The sequence below is a fragment of the Paroedura picta genome, chromosome 9, assembly GCF_049243985.1.
Source record: "Paroedura picta isolate Pp20150507F chromosome 9, Ppicta_v3.0, whole genome shotgun sequence".
Classification (NCBI taxonomy): Eukaryota; Metazoa; Chordata; class Lepidosauria; order Squamata; family Gekkonidae; genus Paroedura; species Paroedura picta.
In genome coordinates, this window is record NC_135377.1 from 2,415,914 (window position 1) to 2,427,476 (window position 11,563).

General features: G+C 52.1%; 1 protein-coding gene across 1 annotated transcript in view; it reads right to left on the reverse strand.

Moving 5' to 3' along the window:
- The window catches only part of RHPN1 (rhophilin Rho GTPase binding protein 1), a 34,863-nt gene extending 24,838 nt beyond the window's left edge, over window positions 1-10,025 (reverse strand). Inside the window, exon 1 of the mRNA XM_077351344.1 lies at window positions 9,397-10,025. Coding sequence (XP_077207459.1) covers window positions 9,397-9,504 — 108 coding nt within the window. The 5' untranslated portion in view covers window positions 9,505-10,025. The remainder of the gene's footprint in view (window positions 1-9,396) is intronic.
- Between the last annotated feature and the right edge of the window lie 1,538 nt (window positions 10,026-11,563).

Below are 11,563 nucleotides of genomic sequence, written 5' to 3' on the forward strand. Positions count from 1 at the left end.
CCTACACAAGCCCCTTGGGTGGGATAGGAGGGCCAATGGAAAGTTGGGAGGATGTCAAGGGGGCCCACGGGATCAAGGCCGGTCTAATACCAGCCGGTCCAAAGGGGAGTGGCTGTGAAACTCCCCTCAATCTTCTTAAACTGTCTGCTTCAACTTTCTAAGAATGCAATGCTAGGCATGATTAATTGGGAGTGACTCCCTTTGAACGCAAGAAGCCTTAACTCTAAGTACTCGTGCGTAAGAACTGGGTTGCAAGGTTCACGGATGCTTTGGGCTGATCCTGCGTGGAGCAGGGGGTTGGGCTAGATGGTCTGTAAGGCCCCTTCCAACTCTATGGGTCTGTGATTCTACAGGCACTGACAAAGGCTTCTGAAGAAACCCCAGAAAAGGACAGAGGCGGGCTGTGAAAGCAGAATGTGAAAGCAGGGATGGAGTGATGCTCACCGGCACAGACGGCCCTGCAGAGGAACCGGCTGGCCCCTGGGTGAGACGGGAGGCTGGACTGGATGGACCCTCTTCCCTGGTCTGACCCAGCAGGGCTCTTCTGAGGTCCTTATGAAAGCCTCAGCCTCCAGGCCCTGTTGTTGGCCCTCCAGGGGACCTGGCTGGCCCCTGTGTGAGACAGGAGGCTGGACCTCACTGGCCGGATCCAGCAGGGCTCTTCAGATGTTTTTAGTCTGCCGTGCCCACAGTGAAGGAGAGCTAAAATGCCAAACCAGGATGAAGATTCCAGTCCTGTCTTGGATCTTCTATGCCCGGGAGGCTAAAGCCTGACTCTCCAGGCCAGAACCCAAGACCTAAGCCATTCCAAGCCGAAGAGAATCCGCCGGGGTTAAAGCATGACCTCACCCCCTTTGCCCTGGCTGCTACCCGAGGCCAGAGTTCATCGGGCGGCACAAAGAAATACGGGCACAATAGCTGAGTCTGCATAATTTATACGGCGTTCATCACCTTTTCTCCGCATGGGATTTGGGCTGCTCCGGTGCGAAATTTGAGCGCAAAGGATTAGTGCCCAGCAAATCACATTGTCATTTTAGGAAGTTCGCACTGCGGGGCCATTCATATAAACATTTGGGTATAGGAGGAACTGAGGGGGGTAATTCAGGTGCAACTCCCAAATTTCCATCTCCTCTGGGTACAAATTTGAACCTCGGGCCAGAATTCTTTGGCTCCCGTGTGCAGGAAAAGGCAACTTTCTGAGCCTGGTGGGGGACCATTTTGGAAATCTGGGAGGAGGTGGTGAATTTCCACAGGAGGTGGGATGAGCCCCCTAAAGGCTTCTGCAGGAGGGGAAGCCAAATGAAACACGTGCTTCCTTACTCCTCCTGGGAAAAGGGAATCCTGAAGGGGGAGTCAAACCACAGGGACCACGAAAAGCCCAGATGCTCACCAGCTCCCCTGATCCTCCAGTGGCAAGCCACCTCATCCAAGGGAAGGCAGCCACGTAGAAGCCCTTCCTCACAATCCCTCCAGCCCACTTTCAGAAACGCTTGGTGGTGCCCAAAGTAGTACTGGCAGAAGCCACGGTGCCCACGAACACCATGTTGGGGAACCGTGGTTTGAACCACACACGCACATGGGAAAATGTTCCTCTCTTCTTTCCGCTTTGGAAAAACTAAGGGCACAAAGGGGTGGAAAGTTCTCTTCCACGAGCCCTGCTGAAATGAATGGGAGACGAGCATTTCCGTGGGACGAGCCACCTGAGAAGAGAGATGCAAAACTCCCAAACATTTGGAAGGGAGGGGGGAACGGAAATTCTTGGAAAACTTGAAATATATGCAACACCTAAACGTGCTTTGCTGCCATCATAAGATGCATGATTTTTTAAAAAGAAACTTTGCATAGAAGGTATATCAAGTGGCATATCTGTGCAATTTAAAAGTAGAAATGCCTTAACGGATTGCAGAATTGCAAACATCACCAAAATATATCAGAGAGATACAGGCTGCTGTGGCCTAGGCCATCTCAGCACATTTCAACCATTCCAAAAGAAAACGAATCCAATTCATAGACGTTTTCTCTTGTACTCCCCAAATTTCCCATTTTCCCTACAGAAACAGTCCCGGATGTTTTCTTGCGATATATTTCGAGTGAATAAAACCATGTCTGATGCTCATTCCAAAAGGAAAACCAAAATCCACTCCTCGTAAGACTTGCACTGCATCCCTGATTTAGTGGCCTGGGGCTGAGTATGCATTCATTCATTCATTCATTCATTCATTCATTCATTCATTCATTCATTCATTCATTCATTCATTCATTCCTAAATTGCCCCTCTCCAAAATTCCAGTTCAGTTTTCCAAAGTTGTTCAAGACAGATGGTGTGTGATTTTTTAAAATATAAAATACTGGAATAAAAACAACAGCAGCAACATACATGAAGCTTGCCTTCTACTGAATCCAAACCTTGGTCTGTCAAAGTTAATATTACCCACTCAGATTGGCAGCTCCTCTGGGGCCTCAGGCTGAGGCCTTTCCCATCCCCTCCCGCCTGGTCCTTTCAACTGGAGATGCTGCCGGGGATTGAACCGGGGACCTCCTGCATGCTAAGCAGAGGCTCTGCCCCTGGACCACAGCCCCTCCCCAAATGACCGTCTATGGATGTTTAGAAAGGAGCAAAACCAGGGGGATCCAGCTATGGAAACGCCAAGAGAGACAGCCTCTTCACTGTCCTCTGGGATTGTTTATGTGCTAATTAAGCAGGGGGGCGGGCAAAAAAAAAAAAGAAGAAGCTTTTTCTGACACCCATGAGAATGCAGTCTTGATGTAGAGTTAGGCAACAGCTGAGAGTGGGGGCCTCAGATAAAACATATTTTAGAAGGGGGCTCCAAATCAGATTCTTTAGAAAGACTAGTTGGAGCTACACCGAACAGGTTTTTCTTTGCCACCCAGCAAGCCTTTAGATTTTGATCTTATACAAGAGAGCATGTCACACAGTAAATTGACCACTGAGGAAGACCCCTGGGGGTCAAAAGGCATTTGGTCTGTTCTGTCATGTGCAACAAAACAAAATCAGAGTCCAGACAAAGATTGGTCTTAAATCTTGCTTGCACTCGAAAGCTCACACCTTAAATAAATCTTTGTTGGTCTTAAAGGTGCCCCTGGACTCTGATTTTGTTTTGTTGTGCTGCTTCAGACCAACACGGCGACCCACTTGAATCTGTCATGTGCTGTTAGACATGTATTGTTTTTACTTTGTTTTTAATATATATCATTGGTGTGCTTTGTTTAATAAATATTTGTAATGATTTTAATATTGTTTTGCAGCTCAACTTTTGGGTCCCTGACCATAACTACTGTACCAATCTGGATATAAAATGTGCCCAGCAGAAAGCGCCCCATTGCTAACCATGAGAGAAGCCACAGGCCTCTCCCCCTCTCACACCGCCCGGCTCACGCAAGGAGGACGCAAGCCACTGTGAGAGCAGGTGATGGGCACCAGCCCCGGCTATTCGGCTCAACCAGGCAGAGCCCAAATTGTTGGGAATTGACACTCCTTTCAGAATTGAAAACAAAAACCAGATTGCAAATGAGCTGTGCGTTATAAAATCAGGGCCACGGGCCAAACTGAGAATCAGAAGCAGGAAACAGATGCATTCAGACCTCGGTGACAAGATAGCATTATCCAAGCCAGGGAGATAACAGGCCATCGCATGGGATCGCCGTGGCAACCGCATCCCTCCTGCCAGGCTTCCGGTGGACCGCGCCAAAGAAAAGCCCTCTGATCCGCTGTCAAGTCCAGCCGTGCTGCCTATCAGAACAACAACGATGTGATCAGGCTGTTTTTCAAGCCTCCATCCCAACCCAAGGCTGGGGGGGGGATTGCTGCTGTGGGTCAACCTGGGTAGCTGTGCTCCCGGTTCGTTTCAAGTGGGGCTGCCGTGTGGGTCCGAAGCAGCAGAACAAAGTCTGAGTCCAGGGGCGCCTGGAAGACCCACCAAGTTTTATCCTGGGCAGAAGCTTTCGGGGGCTCCCAGGCTCAGGCTTTGCTTTCCTAATTTGTTTCCTTCTTAGAGGGGATTTTGCACCATTCCCATACACGTGACATCAAAATAAATTTGACATTTGAGCCGGTGAATTATTTCCATCTGTCAGCTCCTGCTTTCTGGGTAAAGTGCTGGAGTCTTAATGCACACAACTATAGAGCGAGAACTGAGCCGTGGGAAAGTAATTATTCTGGATGAATTACAGGCAGATGAGGGCGTAACCAGGCAGGGGTGACAATGCCCGTCTGCACGTGGAAACCGAGACGACTGCATTTAAATAGTAAGCAGCACGCATGGAACAGTAATCCTTCCTCAGTGCTCCGTTCCAATGTTCCCAGCAACTCACACTGGTGCCATGTGAGCTCTGAGTCTTTCTTGGCCAGCCCTTTTCCTCTAGCTTGGTACCCAATTTTTCTCTGCTGCTTTCCCCTACTGTTGAAGTCTAGAGTGTAAGTCTAGGGGGCACAACCTGTCTTGGACAAAGCAGGGTCCAATTAAGGTTGTTAATCCACAGTTGGAGCCAGGGGATCCGCTGGTTTGGAGCCTCTTCCCCCATTTAAAGGCTCTCAGAAATTAGGGGAACTTAGGAAGAAGGAGGAAGTAAATTTGGATGTCCTTACATCACTTGGAAGCAACGTAGGGACATGGGTGACATACTGGTTTTGGGGCAATATTCTACAGTAAGAAGCTTATTCTAACACAGAGGTTTTGCCCACAAATCCGAGCAGGGGTAGTCAAACTGCGGCCCTCCAGATGTCCATGGACTACAATTCCCAGGAGCCCCTGCCAGCGAATGCTCCTGGGAATTGTAGTCCATGGACATCTGGAGGGCCGTTGTTTGACTACCTCTGAATCAGAGTGTCACCCCCAAGTCACTTCCAGGTGACACAAGGACCTCATGTTTACTTCCTGGTTCTTCCCGTAAGTCCCCCCTTGCTGGCTTTTAAGATTAATAAAATTTACTTCGGGGTATATGGCTTCATGTGCATGCACACAAAAGCATATTCCCAGAATAAACCTTTATTGGTCTTGAAGGTCCCACTTATGGTGGGAGTGCAAGGAAGCGAAAACGGCCACCGACCCAAATCTGTCTCTTCCTGGCAGTCAAGTCACAGCTGACAGGGTGACTCTGGCAAGAGACATGCAGAGGTGGCTTGCCATTGCCTGCCTCTGTGCTGCGACCCTGGGACTTCCTCGGTGGGCCCCCATCCAAACACTGACCAGGGCTGACCCTGCTGAGCTTCCGAGATGGGATCAGGCTAGCTTCCGAATGAGGTCAGGATTTTGTTGCTTCTGTTCCCTACCACACAATCTTGGCCGACAGGACTACGCCTGGTGGAAGGAGCTCCTGGAGGAGATCAGGGCCCTGATGGAGCTAAAACAGTTCCGCAGGGCCTGCAAAAGGGAGCTCCTCCACCAGGTACTTGGTTGAGACCAGGTCACCAGCAACATCTACAGGGCCCCTGATCCCTCCCTCCCTCCCAGAAACTCACCCATGCGTTCTGCTCTGGACCTGTTTGAATCCTAGAATCATAGAGTTGGAAGGGGCCACACAGGCCATCTAGTCCAACCCCCTGCTCAACGCAGGATCAGCCCTAAGCATCCTAAAGCATCTAAGAAAAGTGTGTATCCAACCTCTGCTTGAAGACTTCCAGTGAGGGGGAGCTCACCACCTCCTTAGGCAGCCTATTCCACTGCTGAACTACTCTGACTGTGAAAAACAGTTTGCAACGTTATACTCTGGTATCGTTTAATGTTATTGTTGAAAAGCTGAGCTTTCTGTTGTTTTATGTAAACCTCCCTGAGCCTCAAGGGAGGGCGGCATATTAAATGAATGAATGAATGAATGAATGAATGAATGAATGAATGAATATCTGTGCACAGTTAACTGTATAACCGCATTCTATACAACCTGATCCTTCTTTCTGAATTGTGAAAACAAAAAAAAGGACCATGACCGCACTATCCAACAAATCTCGGCAGGCTGCGAATTCGGTTCGAGAACTATTACAGTTCCTGTCCTGTCTGCCCAGGGCTGCTTGAACTGGGGAAGGCCCTTTCCCCCATCCCGGAGTCAACAGGGAACGAGCCCCCCCCCCCCCCCCACTCCTAGCAGAAACCAGTCCGGAGAAGTATTGGCGACGGCCACCGACCAAACAGGTTCGCGGCTTACGGTTCTATCCTAAGCGGAGTTACACCTTTCTAAACCCACTGACTTCAAAGGACTTGGCAGAGGCTAACTCTGCTCAGGATTGAAGTGTCAGGACGATTCCCTGAAGTGACGGGTGGTTAGGGAGAAATGGCAGGCGTTTGAGAGCTGTGCAGAACTGGATTTTAGAGGGAGAGCTGGGTTTTTATATCCCACTCTTTTCTACCCTAAGGCGTCTCAGAGTGGGTCACCATCCGGTACCCTTCCTCTCCCCACAACAGACACTCTGTGAGGCAGACGGGCTGAGAGAGCCCTAAGAGAACTGTAACTGGCCCAAGGTCACCCAGCTGACAGCATGCGGAGGAGGAGCGGGGAATAAAACTCCAGATTAGAGGCTGCCGCTCTTTAACCATTGCACCAAGATGGCTCTTCTTTTACATCTTCATAGAAATCATGTTGTAGCAGAATTATTGAGAGTCCGTAAAGTGCGGTGGTTAGAGTGTCAGAACAAGCGCTGGAGACCCAAGTTCGAATCCCCACCTAGCTCGCTGGGTGATCTGGGGCCAGTGACTCTCACAGCCGAACCTACCTTAGAAGAACAAAATTTGAGTCTAGTGACACTTTCATGACTAACGAAGTCTTATTTGGGGCATAAGGTTTCGCATGTATGCACACTTCTTCATGCGCACCTCTTATTCCCGGAATAAAACTTTATTGGCCTTGAACGTGCCACTTATGGAGACACAAATCCATCCACTGATCTAGATTTTAGAGATCAGCGTACAATTGAAGCTGGAGGCTTTTCTTTTGGGGACAGCTAGAAGGAAGTCACGGAACACCAGCAGCGAGGCTAATATGTGCAAAATTGGGAGGATGCGACATTACCCACAGGGGCAGACTGGCTGGTGAAGATGACGGCATTTGCAGGAGTAGCCAAGCTTGTTTCTTTGATCAGACAAAAAACAATTTTTTGATTAATGACTGGCTGGAAACCTTTATAAACTTTTTGCTCAAAGTGGGGAGAAAGGAACCGATGCTTTGGGGATTTGACGACTAAGAGGAAAAAAATGTATTATAATTAGAAAGAAGAGAGTTTTATTTATTTTTCATATTTACAGCTTTGGAGTATGTGTCAAGTTTGTAATTCTACGTATATTTTCCATGGAGAAAATCAGATGCTGCTTCTTTATATTTCTGAATCTATTTCTCTATCTTCTTTCTTCTTTTATTTTTGTTTTTCTTGCCGTTTGCGTTAGGTTTTAGCTTTGCCTTTACTAAAAAAGAAAAAAAGCTTTAATAAAAATTTATTTTCCAGAAATTAAAGGCACCCAAATCTTGTCCTGCTGCTTCAGAACAACATGGCTCCCCGGTTTAATCTACCTTCAAAGGTTATTGTGAAGATAAAATGGGGGAGAAAGATGTAAGCTGCGTAGGGTTCCCAGTGGAGAAAGAAGTGGGGTGCCCCATCCTCCTTTCTCCCTTCTTAGGGCCTCAGAGCAACGCACAACTCCTGCAACAAACAAGACCGCTACAGCCCCTTGACAGAAATACACAAAATGTTTCAATGCACACCTGCGACGGTCACATGGGAATGCAACAAAAACATGTTTGCCAGCATGTGTACCATGCACCTCCACTTCAGGGGTACCCAGGACCAGGGGGGGATCCCCTGTTCAGTGTGCACACCATGTAGGCAGGCAAACTCCTCTTTGTCCTTAAGGAACATGTGAAAGGGCCAGAGCAGGGCAGGGATGCGGGGGAGGCAAGGCTGAGCCAGGTGCGGTGGAGAGCTGTAAACACCAGGGCAGAAAAGAATAAAGGGATAGAGAGGAGTTTATTGCCAGCAAAACAGATTCTCTCTTCCTGGGGCATCATCAACCCCCCAAAAACAAGCCTCTTGCAGCCAGCTTTTGCAACCGAAGAGCTGTTTACAAGCCCGCTTGGACAAGGGAATGAAAACTCTTAAGTAACCGGTTGACAAGCAGGATAAAACAGAGCAGGAAAACATATTCCACGGTCAGCCCGTTTCCAACAGGCATCTCCAACCAGCGACCCCAGGCCAGGGAGCAAGCAGCTGACGTGGACTTCCACCCAGTGAAGCCAGACCCTTCTTTTTTGGAAAGACTAGCCATGGGCCAACAATCCACGGCTAGGATTTGGGGGGGGGGGGAGTTGGTGATGTGTTTGCTGACGAGCAGGTCCGGATCGCTGCCAAGAGCACAGCCGTCATGCAGCCTGTGGGGAAAACTTCAGCCTACAACAGCAGAATCAGCTGAGTTGGACCGGCTTCAAACAGCAGTGGGAAGAGAGAGAAAGAACTTCTGAGTTTCACTTTGGGATGGGCCAATCTTGAAAAAGACGCGACGCACCCAGGAAGCTGCCAGATAAGCAAAGCTGGCAGGGGCTCATGGGAATTGTAGTCCATGGACATCTGGAGGGCCACAGTTTGCCCACCCCTGTTCTACTCTGACTGGCAGCAGCTCTCCAAGGTCTCAGGCTGAGGTCTTTCCCATCACTGGAGATGCCAGGGATTGAACCTGGGACCTTCTGCAGGCCAAGCAGATGCTGAGCCACGCCCACCCCCTTAGGGTGGTTTTGGCAGAGGGACCCTCCTCTCCGGGGACCTCCCACCGCAACCACCTGCCCTTACCTTCAAAGCCCCTTCCTGCACCCCTGCCTGTGGCCGTCTAAGGTTAAAAAGTGAAGTAACAAAACCCAATTCAGGAGGCTCGATGGCTGAGCAGAATCGGCACGAACGCTAAATGTTAAGTTAAAAGAAGTGACACTTGACCAGCTCCGTACACAGGCGTTACGTGGACGGATAGATGGACATGGCACAAGAAGCTCTTGTCAGACAGAGTTAGAGCGCACGCTCATCAACGCTATACCCTGGACAGCCATGGGAACGCATAACATTTTCTTGTATTGAATCAGACCCTCGGCCCATCAAGGTTGGTATTGCCAACTCAACCGGCAGCCGCTCTCTAATGCCTCAATTGGAGGTCTTTCTCTACCGACACCTGAACACAAGGTCAGTATTGTCCACGCAGAGTGGCAGCCCCTTCCCAGGGTCCCGGGCAGGGGCTTTCACACCCCCGACCCCCTGGTCCCCTTGCAGGCCTGGACCGGAAGCTAGGAGCTTCTGCACCCCAAGCAGAGGTCTCGTCATGGAGTGAACCCCGCTCAAATTCAGCCAAGAAGCTCTGCCGGCCAGCTAACCGTGAGATGTCCCCCGGGTGCAGAGCCCTTGCCCAGCCTTACCTTGCGGGTGCTGGAGCTCTGGGTGGTCTGGCGCAGCAGCGGGAAGCCTTCATCGCCGTCCTGGCAGGCTTCTCCGGGCGGGGCCCTCTCCTCTTCTGGGCTCATCATCACCGGAATGGGGGGCACATCTGTGGGGCAGCCCCAGACGGCACTATGGCTCTAGGGCACCCGCGGGCCCTGGACCCTGGGCATTCCCTCCGGGGTCCTTGGGGCCCCTCTGCAGAGACCTGGGCACCTTTGAGGATGTAGGGCCCCTGACCGTGGGGTCCTCCTGAGTGCTCTTTCCAAAGGGATCCCTTCTGGGCGCGTTTTGCCCTGCAGGCCCAAGGGAAGCCCCTGGACCGGACCCTGCAGAAACTGGACCCCCCACCTGTAGGGACCTGCCTGGTTTTGGGGCTCAGGTCCGCTTTGCAGTGGGGCGCTGCCTGGGCTGCCTTCTCCTGCGGTCCTGCTCCCCTTCCCGGACCTCTCAGCCGCCCCGACTCCCGCGGAGACTCCGCAGCATCCCTCCCCGCCCGGCCCCCAAAATGGCCCGCTCGGCGGACCTGCGAGGCGCTCCTCGCCCTGGAGCTTTGCAGCGCGACCGAGAGCGAGGCGGCGAGGGGAGGAGCCGCCCGGGCCAATAGAAGGGCCGCGGGGCTTTGAGAGACGGCGCGGCCGCCCAATGGCAGCGCCGGGAAGGGGGGGCCGGCGGGCCCATTGACTCTTTTCCCGAGCGATGTAGCCGAACCCTCCTGTCTCCCGGGGCAACCGTGGGAATTAGAACGCGGGTGACGTCACGCCGGGCGGCCCATTCACTCGCGCGCGGGCCCTGCTGCCACCGCGGGGGGAGGGGGAGGAGAGGGACCCGCCCACTTTCTCCCTTTGAACTTCATATTTGTTGGGAGGGCGCGAGTCACGTGCGAGGCTTGCAGGACTCGCTTCCCAGGTGCAAAGCCATTGTTGCAGTTTTACTTGGGAGTAAGGCCGCCCCGAAGTCGAGGAAAGATGCCGGGGGGTGGGGTGGAGTGGGGGGCATCGTGCGAGGAGCAAGCTCGTTCAACAGGTAGAGCTCGGCCGGCTTACCCGCCCTGGCCTCGGTGGCACCTGTGCCTGCGGTGTGCAGGCGGGGAGACGTCCCTGCGAGGCCCCGGGCGGCTGCTGCTGCCGAGGGCGTTTTTGCAGTCTGCGAAGCGCCCGCAAAGGTTGCCCCGGTTGGGTCTCCGCAGAAGAGGGGGGGCCGGGCGATGCGCAGCCTGTGGGTTTAGGTGTTGGTAAGGCAGCGTGCAAAGGACCGGGCGGGAGCGTTGCTTACTCCCAAGTAAGTGCCGCTCAAATCAGGAGTAACTGCTGAGTAAGCCGCTTCACTTCTGTTATTTATTTAATTTGTACACCGCCCTCCCGTGCCGGCTCAGGGCGGCGCACCGCGATGGAAAAAACAATCACAGAGTTAACATCCAAACATTAACATTAAAAAAAACACACACATACACACATTAAAATCCCATTTTCCATTCAAGGTGCGAGCTTCCTCGTGCACGCGCGCTTCTTCGTCTCTAACGAGGTGCGCGTGCACACGAAAACTTCCCACCGGGAGTAAACCTTGCGGGGGCTTCAAGGTGGACAGACCACCGGACTCGCGACTTTGCCCTGCTGCGTCAGACCCACACGGCGACCTGCTCCACCCCCCATCTTCAAATAAAATAAGGCAGCCCAGATCGATCGATCCATTTGGAACCCCGTTTCCCTTGTAATTTACATTGTTGGGAGCCGCCCTGAGTCCCCGGAACAGCGCGCGACAAAGAAAGGCACCAATAAAGCAAGGCAAAATTCCGTATCATTTCTGCAACTAGCTCGCCTCCTTTCGGGACCAGTGAAGATTAATCCCGGGTATGAGCTTTCGTGTGCATGCCTGGACCTTGAAAAAGCCCGCGTGCACACGAAACCTGGTCCCCAGAGGGAAACGTGGCTGGTCTTAAAGGCGCGCGCGCCATCCAAAGCGCATCTGCGCTTTGGATGGCGCGCGCGCCTTTAAGCCCAGCCACGTTTCCCTCTGGGGACCAGGTTTCAATTGCCGACGCTGCACTCAGACGACCCCCTGGGCCGAGAATCGGCTCGGAGTCCCGTTTCCTCCCTCCCTCCCTCCCTCCCACCTTGCAAGGCCGCGTTCCGCTTTAAGCGCGCGGAG